Source organism: Globicephala melas, chromosome 20 (genome assembly GCF_963455315.2).
Source record: "Globicephala melas chromosome 20, mGloMel1.2, whole genome shotgun sequence".
In the NCBI taxonomy this organism is placed as follows: domain Eukaryota; kingdom Metazoa; phylum Chordata; class Mammalia; order Artiodactyla; family Delphinidae; genus Globicephala; species Globicephala melas.
In genome coordinates this window covers 32,856,451-32,872,696 of record NC_083333.1, presented here as the reverse complement: position 1 = coordinate 32,872,696, position 16,246 = coordinate 32,856,451, and the positions used below count along the sequence as shown (strand labels likewise).

The following is a 16,246-nucleotide window of genomic DNA, read 5'->3' as shown; positions in this document are numbered from 1 at the left end:
TGTTGTTGCCTCTGCCTTACAACCTCCAGGCACGGGGAGTGGGGCTGGAATTCCAAGTTTCTCGGGAGAGGAGGTGGGCTTGGTGGGGGCCACTCTTGTTGAGACATCTCTTTCTTGGAACGCAGCAGAGACGCAGAAGCGTGCACAAATCCTGTGGGCACAGTGTGCGGAGCTGTCACCATCATGACGGGGTGAGGGCTGCCTCTTGGCCCTGTTCCTGTGCCGTCAGGCTGGCTTACCTGTGACGCAGTTCGGCAGTTTTACCCGCCGTGGGCATCCAGTGGTCACAACATGGATTCTCCCCATGTGCCATGTCAGGACGTGATGGTCAGGGACGCGTGGCTCTAACCTTAACCCTCAGGTGGGGAGCGGCCCCTCCCCACCACTGTCTGGAACCACTGCAGCTTCTGATGAGAAATCAGGGGCGTTCAGACTTCAAGAATGCTGTGCTCATCACCAAACCTTCATGTAGAAAAGAATCTGGAGTTAAGGTTGCAAATCTCTATTTTTAAGATGTAATTTGACTTCTAGAACCTCTGCTTACTCATAGTTTACATAGGGAAGAGTATCTCGATTGATTTTTTTTCCCCACAAACTCAAAAGCTGCCAGCCTGGCTGCAGTGTTGGGCTGATGGCACCTGAGCGTGGATTGGTGACACCTCTCGGGCCTTGGGGAGAGCTCTGAGTGGGAGACCCACAGGGGGCCAGCCGGGCTCAGATGGGTGTCTGTCCCCCGGCCAGAACAGCCCTGCCCAGCCCGGGGCTTCCCGTCTGTTGCTCTGTGCACACATCTGTAGCCACAGGTAGGACAGCAGGGCTGTTGATGACGTTATTGGAGGGAACAGGTGGAGATCCAGTCCACTTAGGGAGGTCAAGGACAGACTAAATGTGGCTAGGTCTCCGAGGAGCCCGGCCTGTCACTCCACGTGCTCCAGCGGTCCCTCCAACTTGCTGCCTGGCGTAGGAAGTGTGCATGCATTTCCTGATTCCCAGCCCCCAGTTCTGATGCTGCTGGGACCTTGGAGGTGGCAGAGGCAGTTCCAGCAGACGTGACCATGAGACTTGCTGTGAATGTGGTTCCCTTTGTGGTCTCGGCCCATGGGGAGGTGGGTGTGTCATTTCCCCCATGACTGCAGCTACGCTCCAGCCAGAGGCCCAGGTGTCTGCTCTTGCCCTCACAAACCCCAGGACTGCTCCTGCCTCTCACCTGGGCGTGTGGTACACAGCTGGTGTCCAGGGAGAACCTGGTGTTAGCACCCTTGGCAGCACCAACCAAGCCCCGGCTTGTCCACACGCTCTGGCATCCAGGTACCGCTCCCCAGCTCAGCCCATGGCCGGACTCCCTTCCCTGGTTCTCAGGTGGTCTGTGCCAGGGCTGCTCCAGGGTCTGTGTGTGTTGTGCCTCGGCTGTGCTGACACAATGAGATGTGTATCCGTGAAAGAGTGAGCTCGGGCACTTGGAGCTTCTGTGGGAGATCGCTGGGGAGATGTTAGCTCTGCCCTCCTAAACGTGAGCGGGTTCCCCAGGGTTATGCGTGTGGTTTCCAGAGGAGGGAACCCAGGGTGGGCTGAGAGCAGGGCTGTCAGGAGTCACAGCTGCAAGGGGTGGGCTATGCCCCATGACAGGCGTGGGTGACCCTGCAGACCAGCTGTGTGGAGCCTGGCCCTCCGCATAGAAAGCTTGGGACCAGGTGTCGCTGCCCAGAACAGGGCCGTCATGTGCTCCTGGGAGGGGGAGTGAGTCACCGATACCTTTCCCCTTTTGCCCAGGCAGCTGATTAGCACATTCCTGGGTCTGGGTTTGCTGGGACATGGTGGTTGGAGTCCCAAACCCGGCAACGCTGGTGGATTAGCGAAGTAACTTTGCAGGCTATGGGGTAGGCAGTCAAGGCTTAACAGCCTGGGGTGTCCCAATCTCTCTCTTCCTCTGTCCAGCTGGTAGGAAGCTATTGGCCTGGAACTAAAAAGCAACTGCTGGGCCTGTGTACCGGACCCTCGAGGTCTGGCTTCTGCACCTGCCAGGAGGCAGCTGAGTGGGCCCTGCACAGACTCCCCTCCAGGCCCCTGGCTTGTTTTCTGCTAGATGCAAAGCTTTGCTAGTTGAGTTTCCTTGGACTTTTCAAAGTAAGAGTTTTGCCCTGAATGTTTCACTTGCTTTAGTTCTCCAGAAGGCAGAACCTGAAAGTTGTGCAAACCAGGTCACTTGAGAAGTTCACACGGGCAGAGGCTCAGGGGCAAAGCTGTGTAAATACAGGTTTGGTGCTGGTGTGGTTGTGTGAAGAGCAGGTTAGACTGCTCATGGCTGGCTTCTGCCGAAAGGCTTCTGAGTGAGTTGCTGTAGGCCGTGTCCATGGCTTTGAGGACGTGCTGCCCATGTCCTGAACAGAATGACTTTCAGGCATCTGTCCCTTCTTGGATCCAGACATCCAAACAGAAACCCCAAAGCCGAGATCCTGAGCTCTCTCAGCTTGCCTCTAGCAGGATAGAGCGGGAGGGTCGCTCTTGGGGTCGCCAAGAGACCCACCCTGACGGTTTGCCCTGCCTGGCCTAAGGCCTGTCACTGGTGGGAAAAAACATGCTGTTGGTGGCAGCTTCATCGGAGTTCTTTCATTTGATCCTCTGAGCAGGGCAGGCAGACAGAACTTTCCACAACATCAGAAAAGGCAATCTTCACATCAAAGGAAAGTTCTGTCTCTGTGTACAGCATAGGACTTTGTCTCTGGGCTTCGTGTAAACAAGCCGGAAGAAACTGTACCCAGTTCCTCCCAAGTGACCAAGAGTTAGGGCCACCCAGCATCGTACTCTGAGCCTGAAATGCAGGAACACCGGGAACCACCCCTCCCTCCGGGCCCCTGCAGGGCCTGAGTCAGGTGGAGTTTCCCATGTAACATTAGTGGCAACAAGGCAGGCAGACAAACCCTGTCAGGGCAGGGAGCCCACCGTGGGCAGTGGCCTATCCTCAGCAGCATTTGGCCCAAGGCTTTGCACCTAGGGTGCTGATGCATTTGTTGATTTGATTTTGTTGGATCAAGATCAGCCTGGTGATGCAAGGACTTCCGGTGCCCAAGTCCCTGCCCCCCCCATACAGAACGCTGGCTATCTGTGGTTCTGTCAGCATCCAGGCCTTCAGTGACTGCCCGGAAGATCTTGCCAACGTTAGGGGCTGAACCGCACCCCACCCCAATATTCATGTTTTGAAGTGTTAACCCCCAATACCCCAGCGTGTGACCTTATTTGGAAGTGGAGTTGTTGCAGATATGGTTGCTTAAGATGAGGTCATACTAGAGTAGCGTGGGCCCTAATCCAATGGCTGATCTCCTTATTAAAAGGGGAAATTTGGACACAGACACCTACTCAGGGACAGCACCATGTGAACACGAAGGTGGAGATGGGTGATACGTCTACAGGCCAGTGAACGTCAACGACTTGCCACCAGAAGCCAGGAGATGGGCCTGGAGCAGATTCTCCCTGGGAAGGAAACAGCCCTGCCGGCAGCTTGATCTTGATCTCCAGAACTATTGTTTGAGACCCCCAGTCTGGTACTTCATTACAGCAGCCCTGGAAGAGCAATATGGCCAGCTTCAGATGCTGCGGGGACTGTGTGGACCCCACAGGCCCAGCTCTGCTCCCAGGGCGTGTCTCCTGTGCGCGTCCATCCATTGGCTCTTGTCTCGCACTGAAGCCTGAGCCCCACCTCGGACCTCGGCCGCCGCACTGAAGGCAGGCAGTGCTGGCCCAGCCTGCTGGGATATCTCACAATTCCGCTGGTTGTACTCCTACAGGCAAGTATGCTCTAGGTCAGGTGCAGAGGGCACACACCGCCCAGGATGTGACAGCTATGGCGTCACGGTCCTTGGGTAGCAGACTAGATACCATGTTGAGTGTGAGCACCTGTGTTCTTGGCAGGAAGCAGCAGGAGCCTGGAACCAGGAGGAATATAGGGGAATGGGAAGGAGGGGAATGAGGACCTGGGGGTGGAGGGGGCTGGTGGGGGGTCCCAAAGTAAGGTCGGATGGGTTGAGTGGGAGCTGAGGCATTTAGATTCTAATCTGGGAGATTTCCAAGCAGGGCAGTGCCACTGAAGCCCACATTTTGGGAAAACTGCCCTGAGAGTGATACGAGCCATGATGGAAGGTGATAAGTGACAGGGAGATGAGTAGGGATGGGCCGCCTTCTCCACAGCAGGACCCTGTCCTGTGCTTCCTCAGGTGTGGGTGGCCCCCTTGCCTTCCCAGGAGGCAGAGGCAGCTGTGCTCACCACACATCATGCCCTTCTCCCCAAGTTCCCGGGACTGTAGGAGACCCTGACCTTGGTACCTGTTTGCCTTCCTTATGGGCCCTGCCCTTCTAGCGCCTCTCCTGCCCTCTGTCAGGCACCTTCGAGGTCCAGCTGAGGGGCAGGGAGCGTGGCCAGGAAGGATCTGACCCCTTTGGCCAGGAACAGTGACAGGTGGGTTGAAAGATGAACCACTAAACATGATCCTGAGGGCACGGCTGGAGCGGCTCAGTTTCAGCCCCTGGGGTGTAAGCATGACTGCGCAGCTTTATATAGCTCTGCGGGCCCTATATAAGCAGGAGGTGCCCTGGCCAGCGGGAGCACGGAGAGCACTGAGGTGGCTGTGCTGGAGATCATCATCGGCCGGAAGAGCCTGCACGCCACTCTGGTCTGGGCACCTTCCTCCCCCAAGCAGTAGGGTCCCCACAGGGGTGGCCCACACCATAGCTGCCAGGATGCCCAGCAGAACAGTCCGCTATGCCCGCTACAGCCCGAGGCAGCGGCGCCGGAGGCTACTGGCTGAACGCAGTGTGCGCTTCCCTAACGATGTCCTGTTCTTGGACCACATCCGCCAGGGCGACCTGGAGCAGGTGGGGCGCTTCATCCGGGCTCGGAAAGTCGCCCTGGACACCATCCACCCCTCAGGTGAGTGCCTGTGGGGCCAGTGAGGGTCTGTGGGGCGGCAGGGGAAGGCCTGAGCCTTGACCCCTCCTGTCCTGTTCAGGTCTGGCTGCCCTTCACGAAGCAGTGCTTTCTGGAAACCTGGAGTGCGTGAAGCTGCTAGTCAAATACGGGGCGGACATTCATCAGCGAGATGAGACAGGCTGGACACCACTGCACATCGCTTGCAGCGATGGGTACCCTGACATAGCCAGGTGAGAAGGTGGCTTCCAGGATGTGGTCCCCCAAAAGGTGGCCCTGCTGATGTAGCTAAGAACCCTAAGGGCTTCTGGAATCTCATTTCTGCCCTGTTGCCCTCCCAAGAGAAAACTGCAAAAGTCAGCCGTAGTTTCCAAAGGGTCTGGTTTCTTCCTCCTCACCTCACCTGGAAGAATAAAAAACAGGTGGACCTCAGAACCCCAGCCTGCTACCCTGGGGCAGGGGTGAGCATCCTGCAGGCCACCTCCCTTCCTCAACCAGGGATGCCCTTTGCACCCAGGTACCTCATTTCCCTGGGGGCAGACAGAGAAGCAGCCAACGACGATGGTGATCTGCCCTCGGACCTCATTGACCCTGACTTCAAGGACTTGGTGGAGTTATTCAAAGGGACTAAGATGGACTGAGCCCAGCCCCGCCCTCCTAGGGCTCTAGCCTTCCCTGGAGACGTCAGGTGCCCACCTCCCCCAAGTGCCAGGAGTGCCCCACCAGCCGGGCTGGGGGCCGCCCAGGCTGGCCAGGACCCCATACTTGGGCACAACCCTCGCCCCCCGACCCCGGCCTGGCTTTTCCTCCAGGTGAATTTTTTATTGCGACACTTTCTACTTTTTCAATAAACCTGATTCCCAAGCCCGTGGTGATGGCCTGATTACTGGGGACCGGTCCGTCCCAGTCCTTCGGCTCCGGCTGCTCCTGTGGTCAGCGGACCCCGCCCTCCACTCTGGTCTAGGGGTCCGGCAGCGCCGGAGCAAGGAGCCAGAGCCCCGCGGCTCCCGACCGCCAGTCCCTGCAGTTCGTCGACCCCGCTGCCCCCCGGCCCTGTCCCAGGACCCCGACCCCGCCGGCCCGGACCCCCCAGAACCCGGCTGCCTCGAGAGCCCGTCCATCCCCCGTCCCCCGCGGCCACCAACTCCACAAACCCCACGGACACCAGACCCTCAGCCCCAGCCTCAGTCTCCGCCCCTACCCTGCACGCCGGCGGTCACGTGGCCGGCGCCCTCGCGCGTGCGCGTGCGCGTCGGTGCGCGTCACTTCCGGCCGGGTCCCTGGCAGCTGTAGCGGCGGCCGAGAGGGCGAGGTGAGGCGGTGGCGGCGGGGGCGGGGGCGGCGGCGGGGGCGGGGGCGGGGCGGGCGCGGCCGGGACCCGCCCTGGCGCGGCGGCCGCGAGGGGAGGGCCCCGGGCGGGGTCGTGGGGCGCCCGGCCCGCCGTGGCGGAGGATAGGGAGGGGCGCGGCGGGGCGGGGAGGGCCCGCTGGGCACGGGGCTCAGAGGGGCAGCGGGCCGCCCTTTTCCGCCCCTGAAGCTGCAGCCGCCCAGTCGTCCGGGGAGCAGCCCTGATGATGCTTCCTGACCCTTGAGCGCGGCCGGCCGGGTTCCCGCGGTTCGCCTTCCGCCGCCGTCCAGCCTGTCCCAAGCTCCTGGCCTCTGAGCCAGGCGGGGCGGTGCCGGGTGCGGGGTGGGAAGCGGGTAAGAGGCTGCCCGCCGTCGGGGAGCTCACCGGGCCCCGGGGGCTGCCGGGGTGGGCGGGAGCCGCAGCGGGGCGGCCGCAGACATCAGATTTCCAATTACAGAAGCAGCCCAGGTTGTGAGAAACTTCAGGTAACGTGGAGGCGCACAAGTCATGTCCCTGACCTGTCCCAGGGAGAGTTCCCAGAGAAGGTGGTCGTTAGCCGGGCCCCCAGGGACCAGCGCGATAGTTTTGGGTAGACAGGACATTTTGAGCAAAGGCCCTGAGATGTCAGTGGGGAGTGTCCAGAGCTTTTAGAGAGGAGTGCAGGTGGGGAGGGAAGGGGGCAGGAGCTGAGTCCTGAAGGAGGAGGCTTGATTTGGGGTGAGTGGAAGGGCTAGCGAGATTTCCACGTGAGGAGGGAGGGGGTGCACACACTGGGGTTTGTTGCTCGGGAGGGGAGCTGCTGTTGACACCCAGGAAAGTGGGGGAGGGGTGGTGCAGTGCTTAGAGGCTTTGCCTGGGGGACTTCAAGAGGCTGCCAGGCCCATCTGGCATCTAATACGACAGTGTCCTGCTGGCACTTGCTTGGGCGATAGATCGTTTTCTAGAAGTCTCATTGGTAGAAACTGGGCTGTTGAGAGCCCCCAAAACACCGAATATTGAAGGAGAAGTGGAGTCTAAGAAAATTTGAGTACCTATCAAAAATTCTAAAGGAACACAGAGTGGCTGCAATTGCGTCATTGATTCTAACTCCAGAATATCCACTGTCACTTTCCCAGACCACAGAGTGTCATCTCGCCCAGTCCTTAGGCAGATGGCTGTGTGTGGGGAAAGAGTTCAAGGCTGGGGGCCTGGAGACTGGGCTTTGGCGCCCCCTCCCCCCATGCCTCCTCCCAGGAGGTCTCTGAAGCCCTTTGTTCCCATGGAAGAGCAAGATGCTACATAGATCCATCCAGGAGGACTCCCTCCCTGTCTCTGAGCAGAACCACATCAGTGCCAGGGGTCAGGAACCTGCCAGGAGTACAGGCAGGGGGGGGGCAGGCTCTCAGGTGCTCAAGCCAGCTGAGCCATCTTGACCTAGCCCTGACTACTGTGGCCCTGGAGGCCCAGAGGTTGGGAGGCCCCTGTGGTCCAGACCCCATTCTGCTGGGTGGAAGGTTGCTTCAGCTGTCAGGCCTCCAAAATGGGGGTTATCGGGGTCCTACCTGGCTCAGCGCAGTGGCCACCCTACAATCGGCCCATGGCAAATGTTTACCGTGGCCGGCAGCGCTGCTGCCCCTTCACAGTGTACTCTACGTTTGTGGGTCTCCACCATGCCTGAGTGGGCTGTCTCTGCATTCAGTTTGCCCAGGGCTATCCTGGCTCACGGTTCGTAATCAACAGCAGCCCTTTTACTCTCAGGAGTGCCCAGCTGGACAATACATTCCTTCTGTGATTGCCCTGTCCACCATCATATTGGATAAGCAGCCACGGAGACCTTGTTTGAGATGGTGGCTTCATGTGGCTATACTTGGGTCCCTGTTGAGCAGGAAGGCCTGGTGAACATTCTTGGGGAATGTTTTGGCTCAGATGGGGATTCTGAGGCCCATAGAGGGAAGAGACTTGCCCAGGGGCAACAGAGCAGGGATGGACGACCGCCACTCACAGAGTGGCTCTGGACCCTGCCAGGTGCCGAGCATGCAGGCCGCTGGCTGCTATGGGCTAGTCGGCCGTGGACAACAGTCAAGGCCTGCAGAGCACACTCGGGGGCAGTGTATGGTTCTCCGTGGCGCTGGCAGCAGCAGAGGTGGCTCTGAGGCACAGACTGTGTTTGAGGGGTGGGCCCAGTAGCTGGTGACACCTGATGAGATAGATTGTGGCCAGACTGAGGGCTTGATGGCAGTAGAAGACCCTGCTAGTGTCCGGGTGGGGAGTGACTTGGCAGGGTGGGTCTTGGGAAGATCGTGCTGGCGTGACGTGTACCGGGGATGGAGAAGAATAGTGCAAGATACTGTCCTGACACGGGTTGGAGGGTGAGCAGTGGATGTTGGACCAGGGATGGGTGGGAATGGGAAGAAGTAACTGAAGAGCACATGCGTGGAGGCTTGAGATCTGTGGGCCGAGGGGAGACTCATTGCATAATCAGATCTAAGACCTCAGTGGTGTGAGCTGGGTCTCCGTGGTCCGCTGAGAATGGAAAAATGCTGCTAACCTTTGTGCTGGCGAATGCCAGATGCAGCCCAATTTCAAAGCTATTAAAATAGGAAAAAAGTTTTTCAGAGTTGATGGGATATAGGAAATGTGATGAGGTTTTGAGCTCCAGTCTTGAGGAAATAATTGTGCCTGATAATCACTGTGAGCAAAAGTCGGAAAGAAAACAAAGGGAGGGAGATGTTTGCGGAAGTGGATGCTCCCTCCCTGCTGGCCAGATGGACTTGAGGCTCCAACCTCAGTGGGACTCTTGTGACCTGCTGGGCCTTTTTACGTGTCCCTGGCACTTTTCCAGGCATGCCATTCACCTGGCCCCTCCACACCGGCCTCTGTAGTGGCCCTGCTCAGCACTTTCCCTGGGCAGTAAACGTGCTCGGGTTTCCCTCCACTTCACCCCACGTGCCACTGTCAGCCCAGGCCTCGCACCTCCCTTCGCAGCCAGGGACAGGCAGTCGTGGCTGATGGTCCCACTTCCTCCCCTCGCTCCACTGAGACCCTTTGTGCTAGGTCGATGGAGATTTTGTCATGCTGGTCCAGTGGTCACCTCTTCGTCCAGGTCTTAGCCTTGAGTCCAGCTGCCCCTTTGGTCATCTCTTCCCTGACCTTGTTCTCCCTCCCCCATCCATGCCTTTGTGGCTCGGCCCTCTCTGCTGGAGCAGCCGTGTGTCCCCAGGCTTCTGTCTTTAACATCAGTGGTATGATTTGCCCACTGTTGCTGTGGCTCGTGCTCGCGGCTGTCACCTTCTGTAGTGGAAACAGGCCCCATGTATATTGGTCCCTTTCAGTGGCTCTACCCTCTGGGCGCTGACAAGTACCGCTTCTCTGGTCACCTCGGTGCACCTCTCAGTGGCCACGTGGCCCTTTCCCTTGGATACGCACCTAGGACTGGAATAGCTGTCATGGGGTGTGCATGTTTATTAGGGTTTTCATGGAAATTTCCTTTGGGGTCAGCATGGGGGCCCAGCTCCCTGGAGGAGCCCCAGGAGGTGATGAAGGTGAGCGAGTGCAGCTCACTGTCCCTCTGTCTTCAGGGGAGCAGCAGGGACCTGGCCTCTCGGGAAGCTGCTGGTACACTCAGGAGAAGCCTTGGTGTCTCTGCGTCCCGCCAGGTGGCAGGATCTCAGTGGGGCAGGGCCAGCACAAGTTTCTGAGGAGAAAGGCCCCTGGAGGGAGGCTGAGCTGCTGGGAGAAGACGGAGGACTCAGAGGTTCCTCACATCTAGGAAGGCCAGCTGGTAGGACACAGGCCATTAAAGATGGACCTGGTTAGGTGTGACCTTCCCCATTGAGAAGAGGCAGACGGTGACTCCTTTTTAAAGAGTGATTTTACTCGTCCTTCAAGTCCCAAGGACGTGAGAGGGTGTCCAGCACCTGGCCGAGGTGTTTCCCGGCCACTCTGTCCAGGGCACCAGAAACCTTGTAACTCAAGTAGCACATCTGTATGGGCAGGTGCCCAGTGACAGGTGCACAGCTCCGTGGTTTATGGGGGACACTAGCCTCTGGTTGGGAAGCCCAGCCACTGGGGGGAGCGAGGGGTGGGTGCCCACTGTGGAGACTGAATGCTCCAGGGGTCCGGGGCACAGGCCTCGGGACTTCAGTGACCAAGGGGAGCAGGTAGGTGCCCAGAGAACCCCAGAGCCACGTGTTCACGTGCATGTGTGCAGGCAGGGCGACGGGAGCTGTGAGGATCTGGCACCTGAGTCGGGCCTGAGACTGAGCAGGGGGCCCTAGGCCAAAGGCATGTGCCCATAAAGGCTAGGCAGCCCCCAGAGGCTGTGACCAGAAGAGGCCAAGGCTGCCCTGGAAGGAGAGGCCCCAGGGATGGGCAAGGCTGGGAAGGCAGGTACCCTGAAGAAGTGGCCACTCAGGTCCGAGAGGACAGACTGCAGGAGGGCTGAGGGGGCCTGGGCAGGAGGGGCCAGCCTAGAGTGGTCAGGGGCTGGCTGGTCCTCCAGGCACCTCCCTTCTGTTGCAAAATTGGAGCCTCCCACCTCACCCTGCTGCCGACAGCCCCCTGGGACTTGAGTGTTCTTGAGCCCTTTGAGTGTCCCCACGGCACCCTCAGGCCAGAGAGGGCTTTCCCTCTGTGCTCTGGTGTTCGTGGGGCTGGCGCCTGGGCAGGAGAACCACGGGCAGTGAGATCCTCCGAGTCCAGGAAAGAAGTCACTTTGTGAGGAGCTGGGCCTCTCCCCTGGGACGGCACAGGGTTCCACGTGCCGCCCCAGGAAACTGGCTTTATGCTTTTTTGTTGTTGTTGTTGCCTCAACCTGTGGGCTGTGTTTACCTGTGCAGGTGTTGGTTTTTTTTTCCCATCTGCACTGTGTGGCATGTGTGATCTTAGTTCCCCGACCAGGAATTGAACCCGAGGCCCCTGCAATGGAAGCACGGTGTCTTAACCACTGGACTGCTAGGGAAGTTCCCCTGTGCGGGTGTTTAAAGGCCAAGGGAGCCAGAGAAGAAGTACCCACCGTGTCTCATCCTCCTGGCCCTTCAGGAGGGGCTGTGGCTACATGCTCTAAGCATTCTGGGGCCCCTCAGCTCCAGGGGTGTGTGGGAGAGGCACTTGTGCTCAAAGGCCCTTCCCAGGCTTCCCCCCCACACCCCCAGCATCTGGGGTTGCCCTGCTCTGGGGCAAGGCCAGGCCTGGGACTGACCCTGTGCAGCCAGCTTCCTCAACCTGCGGTGTGTGTCCTCAGCCAGAGAGAGCACATTGTCCAACTGGCCAGTTTGAGAGTGAGCCTAAAAATAGACCCCCATCCAGGGCTGTATAGTCCCCTGGGCTGAGAGAGAGGCTGTAAACAGCACACACCCCAGAGTCTCGGTCACTAGGTTGGGCCTGGCGACTTCCTCCAGGCTCACAGCCCTCCCCCAGCCCTTCCGTCACACCTCGGGAACCAGGAAGCTGGGCAGGCTCTGCTGGGCTTCTCACCATTGGGAAGCACATCCCCATTTTACAGATGAGAAACTGAGGCTCAGCAGAAATGACACACTAGGCCCTGCAGGCAGTGAGGGCACTGGGACGACCGCAGGCCTTCCCCACAGACCCACGCTCTGCCGGCAGTGGTGTTCTGAGACTTGAACTGGAAATGTCAACAGAGCTGCCTGACTCTGGGGAAGGTGCTCCCAGGCAGCAGTGGTCCAAGTGCCGGGGCCACTCGGAGCTCATGCTGCTCTGACTCATGCATGTCGCCGGCCCAGCCCCATCTGGCTGACCCTGCCGCACCCTTAGCCAGCTGGATTGTGGCTAGACCCTGTCTCCTGGAAGGTGGGGAGGCCACAGCTAAGGGGAAGAGGCAGATGCACCCCACGCCCTTCCAATCTCTGGAGCCCTTCTGGAGAGGGTGGTCTCCGTCCCATTCCTGTGTCGTGGGCTTCCCTTCCAGAGGCCGAGGGGATCCGGCAGCGGAGTGCGAGGACCAGACGCCCCAGCGATGACCAGGTGGGTCTTGGGCAGTGGAGTGGCCTCCAGGTGGGAGGGGCCTGCCCCCAGCCCCTCCTCACTGGCCGGGCTCCCCCAGTTCCCCTGTCTCCAGAGTCGTCTACAACGGCAAGAGGAACAGTAGCCCCCGCTCTCCCCCCAACAGCAGTGAGATCTTCACCCCGGCCCACGAGGAGAATGTGCGCTTCATTTATGAAGGTACACGGGGTGCCCCCAGCCAGGCCCCCTGAGCCCCTCCTGCCCCAGGCAGGTGGGGGTACCCAGCTCTGGTCACGGGAGGTGGTCAGCGCTATGGTGTTCCTGACAGGGAGCAGCCCAGAAGAGGCAGTATTTGGAGCCAGTGGTGTTTGCTTGGGGAGAGGGGGGCCGTGGAAGACAGCACACCCTGGGAAACCTGGGGCGTCCTGGAAGTGGTGTGGCTGGGGTGTGTGAGCATGTGTGCACAACATTTGTGCCAGGAGGAGGGGGATGGAGGAGGCGGGAAAGATGGGGGGCCTGCCTGGAGGAAGTGCTGTACCCCAATGAGTCTCATATGCCACTGTGACTGCAGCTCTGGTCATGGTACCATGAGGCTGAAAGGGGCATGGTCTGGGCAGGGCTCCCCGAGGGAATGGGGATGTGTTGGGGACAACTTCAAGTCAAGAGCAGGCTAGGCCAGGGGGCCAAAAGCTGTGAAGCGGGAGTTGGGGGCAGGGGGCCTGCGGGGCCACTCTGATTGGGGGGGGAAGGTCAGGAGAGGGTGTCCTCCAGCTTGGACACTGACTGGGCCGGACTGCCTGATGCTGCAGGCCTGGGGGTCTAGAGCCCCTGACCACCCCTGCTTCCTGCAGCCTGGCAGGGCGTGGAGCGGGACCTGCGCAGCCAGATGTCGGGCAGCGAGCGGGGCCTGGTGGAGGAGTATGTGGAGAAGGTCCCTAACCCCAGCCTGAAGAGTGAGTGGGGCTGGCCTGGGAGGGAGGGGCCGGCCAGGGGGTTGAGCTGGGGGCAGGAAGGCCCACCTGCTTCCTGCTTCCAAGACAGCCTGGCAGGGTGGGCTGGGTCCCAGGGCTTTCAGAGACGGGCAGGACGAGGGACAGACCCTGCCTCTCCACCTGCGCCCACCGCTGACCGCTCTGTCCCCTGGCAGCCTTCAAGCCCATCGACCTGAGCGACCTGAAACGCCGGAACACGCAGGACGCCAAGAAGTCCTAAGGCGCGCCGGTGCCCCTCCCCTGGCCTCTGGGAGATCTGGGTGCAGTCTGCTGCTGGCCTCCTCCTCTCCTGTGGGCCCACCTTCTGGGAGGGGGAGGGGGCCTTGCTCCCAGTGGTCTGAAAACCCCAGGACCAGGACATGATTGATGGCCGAGGCCTGCCCCTCCTCCCTGAGCCCCCTCCTTTCCTCTTGGGGGATCTCAAGCTACCCAACACTAGGAGGGCTTGGGCCCTGCCAGCCCCTGCCCTCCCGTGGGCCTAGGTGGCTCTTTTGAGCTGCCTGGCCCTGCCTGCCCCCCAGGGCCTTGACCCTGACTCCCTTCACCTTCCCCTGCCCCCACCCCCCTACCCCTGGCCACTTCCAGGATCAGGAGGGAGACGAGGGGGCCTTTGTTGTCTCTTGTGCTGGTGGGATTGGGCTGGGTTAGCTCCTGAGGTGGCCAGGAGGCAGGACAAGGGTGATCGCACCCATGCCCAGCATGGGTCCCCCATTGGCCCCTGCTGCGTCTCTGGCCTGGACACGGGGTGTCTGACCCCTCGCCCCACTCTCCAGCTTGGCCCCTTCCTTCCCTGTGTCAGCTTCAGGACGGCACCAGCTGCCTGGGCCTGGGACACCGCTGGGCGCCCCCTCCAAGGGGTCGCCTTGGGAAGGGGCATGGGGCTGGCCTGAGCTGGTGAGGCTGCCCAGTGGGTCCTGCCCTGTGTGGTGAGTTGGGAGGGTCTTCCTGTGCCCTCCAAATCCAAGTGTCTGACTGGAACCTGAGGACGAGTGAATAAAGGCGGGGTGGCATTGGCTTGGCCACTTGGTCTGTGAGGCCCCTGTCTCGGCTGCCCACACAGGGCTGGAAATCCAGGGTCATGGTCCAGGCCCAGAAGTTCCGTCTGATCCCTGGGCTCCACCAGGGGCCTTGGGCCTCCTGGGGGGCAGTGGGAGGTGGAGGTGGGGGCCCTGGAAGGTAACACATCCCACATCCCTCTGCGACACTGGGTCCTTGGGGAGCGGCTCCTCTGCTGTCCGGATGGAGGAGTGGCTGCAGGGCTCAGAGCACCCCAAGTGCACTCAACCTTCAAACCTGGACATAGCCCTGGCAGACAGGCCAAACCGGAATTTATTTTGGGAACACCCTTTCCTGTTAGAGTATTCTGGGGCTCCAGCAGCCCCACAGGTGGCTCTGGGAGGTGTCTTTTCCTGGGGGGAATTCCCCAGGGATGGGGGTGCAGGAAGGATGGTTCATGGAATAAGCAGCCATGGCTTGTTGCCAGTGGGTGCTGGCTGGTGCCAGGCCCTGAGCCAAGTTCCTGTAACCACACAGGCCTGTTTGCTCCCCAGGGACCTGTGGGGCATCCTGCCAAGGGTTTGCGTGCCTGCTGGGCTGGGTCACCCAAGCAGCCCCGCTCTGTGGCTGGAAGGGGGTGGGCGTGGCCTGCCTGGGGTGCAGGGACCTGTGGCCAGAGGCTGAGTGGGCACACAGGCACACATGCCCTCCACCCAGTGTGTCCTAGACCACTAAGGATGGGGTGATGTCCAGCCAGGCCACTGCTGCGCTTGTGGCATTGAGCAAGTTGCTGAGTCTCCAAGCATCAGTTTCCTCAGGTGGAGCTCAGCACCTGCCTGCTGGGCGGCTGCCCAGTGCTAGTGCTTGCTGCCGCTATTAGTCACCTGGTGGATGCACTTGACGGGGCACTCAGCCACCAGGCTTCAGCGGGGCTGGGCATCTGCATCCTGGCGACCGCAGTCATGGCCTTGCTGTGAGCCCTGGGGCACGTCACTCTCCTGTCCCACCTCAGTTTCCCCATGTGAAGTGAGAGTATGGGCTGTGGTGGTTCAAAGGCCTCTCTCCGAAGGGGTGCTGGAGCCCCCTGGCAGCACACCGGGGAATGTCTAATATCTTGCTGCGTTGGTTAAAAATTGACTTAACTTCGCTCCCAGCCCTCTCTAGGTCATTCCTTCCTCCTGTGGGGCTGGAAGGTGGGAATGGGGCCACACCAGGCCCCAGCATCTGGGTCTCCCCTGCCCACAGCCACCCTCCTGCTAGCAGTGGTACCTTGCCCCTGTGTGGGTGGGCCCATGGGATACCCCGCAAGGCCTTTTCATTCCCGCTTTCCCCGCCAACTTAGATTATCTGAAATAGAGGCCCTGGACCTGGAGTCTTTGCCGAGCACACCTTGGAGGTGGGAATGTGGTTAACAGGCTGTGCTGGGGTGGGGGGTGAGGAACTCGGTTGGGGGCACTGGAGACGTAACCCTCACCAGCACAGTGGGCTGCCTGGCTGACCATGAGTGGCTGGAGACACCTCTCCCCGCCTCAGACAGTGAGGGTAGAGGAGACGAGGGGAGCATCCTGGTGGAACAGGGGTGCCCAGTCCTCCATCATGTTCTACCCTTGGTGGTGCTCATATCACTGTCTGCTTTCATTCAGTGCTGACAACTCGGGGGGCGGAGGGTGGATTTTATTACCCTGATCTTACATATGAGGAAATGGTGACCTCTTGTAGGAGACTGGCCTTAATCTGATTTTTAAGCTTTTACTGTTATCAAAATCTGAATTTAGTAAGTACTTCCTGAGCATGTACCCTGAGCACGTTCATGTAAATTGAGCATGAACAGCAATTCCCTAATGTCATCTAACACCCAGTCCATAGTCCCCTAGTGTCTAAAATAATATATTCCACATGGGTTATAGACTCAGAATAGAAAGGCCAAGTGCATCGGCTGAATCTGCTTGATGCGTCCCGTAAGTCTTTCTTAGTCACAGTGCCTCCTCCCACATTTCCCCGCCGTTTATGATTGAAGACCTGCTGGATACTTGATGTTGGAGTTTCCCA

At 59.8% G+C, this 16,246-nt stretch overlaps 2 protein-coding genes across 4 annotated transcripts; both read left to right on the top strand.

Moving 5' to 3' along the window:
• The first annotated feature begins 4,476 nt into the window (after positions 1–4,476).
• PPP1R27 (protein phosphatase 1 regulatory subunit 27) lies at positions 4,477–5,559 on the top strand. The gene is made up of 3 exons (XM_030843215.2): positions 4,477–4,921; positions 5,001–5,151; positions 5,436–5,559. Exons 1-3 carry the CDS (start codon positions 4,477–4,479, stop codon positions 5,557–5,559), a joined length of 720 nt encoding a protein of 239 aa, XP_030699075.1.
• Positions 5,560–6,158: 599 nt separating this feature from the next.
• Positions 6,159–14,223, top strand: MCRIP1 (MAPK regulated corepressor interacting protein 1). 3 transcript variants are annotated; one of them, XM_060290715.1, is made up of 5 exons: positions 6,159–6,230; positions 12,175–12,230; positions 12,310–12,428; positions 13,061–13,162; positions 13,357–14,223. In XM_060290715.1, exons 2-5 carry the CDS (start codon positions 12,223–12,225, stop codon positions 13,419–13,421), a joined length of 294 nt encoding a protein of 97 aa, XP_060146698.1. In that variant the 5' UTR covers positions 6,159–6,230; positions 12,175–12,222; the 3' UTR covers positions 13,422–14,223. The 3 variants fall into 3 exon arrangements, with proteins under 3 accessions (XP_060146698.1, XP_030699080.1, XP_069900586.1); XM_030843220.3 differs by lacking the exon at positions 6,159–6,230 and adding an exon at positions 6,409–6,619; XM_070044485.1 differs by lacking the exon at positions 6,159–6,230 and adding an exon at positions 6,681–6,751.
• Positions 14,224–16,246: the final 2,023 nt, after the last annotated feature.

Bases quoted from the DNA above. Each gene is read 5' to 3' on its own strand.
- PPP1R27 (XM_030843215.2), top strand. From the start codon at position 4,477: ATGATCCTGAGGGCACGGCTGGAGCGGCTCAGTTTCAGCCCCTGGGGT. The intron at 4,922-5,000 runs GTGAGTGCCTGT...TGTCCTGTTCAG, and splicing joins GGACACCATCCACCCCTCAG to GTCTGGCTGCCCTTCACGAA. The intron at 5,152-5,435 runs GTGAGAAGGTGG...CTTTGCACCCAG, and splicing joins GGGTACCCTGACATAGCCAG to GTACCTCATTTCCCTGGGGG.
- MCRIP1 (XM_060290715.1), top strand. The intron at 12,429-13,060 runs GTACACGGGGTG...TGCTTCCTGCAG, and splicing joins TGTGCGCTTCATTTATGAAG to CCTGGCAGGGCGTGGAGCGG. The intron at 13,163-13,356 runs GTGAGTGGGGCT...GTCCCCTGGCAG, and splicing joins CCCTAACCCCAGCCTGAAGA to CCTTCAAGCCCATCGACCTG.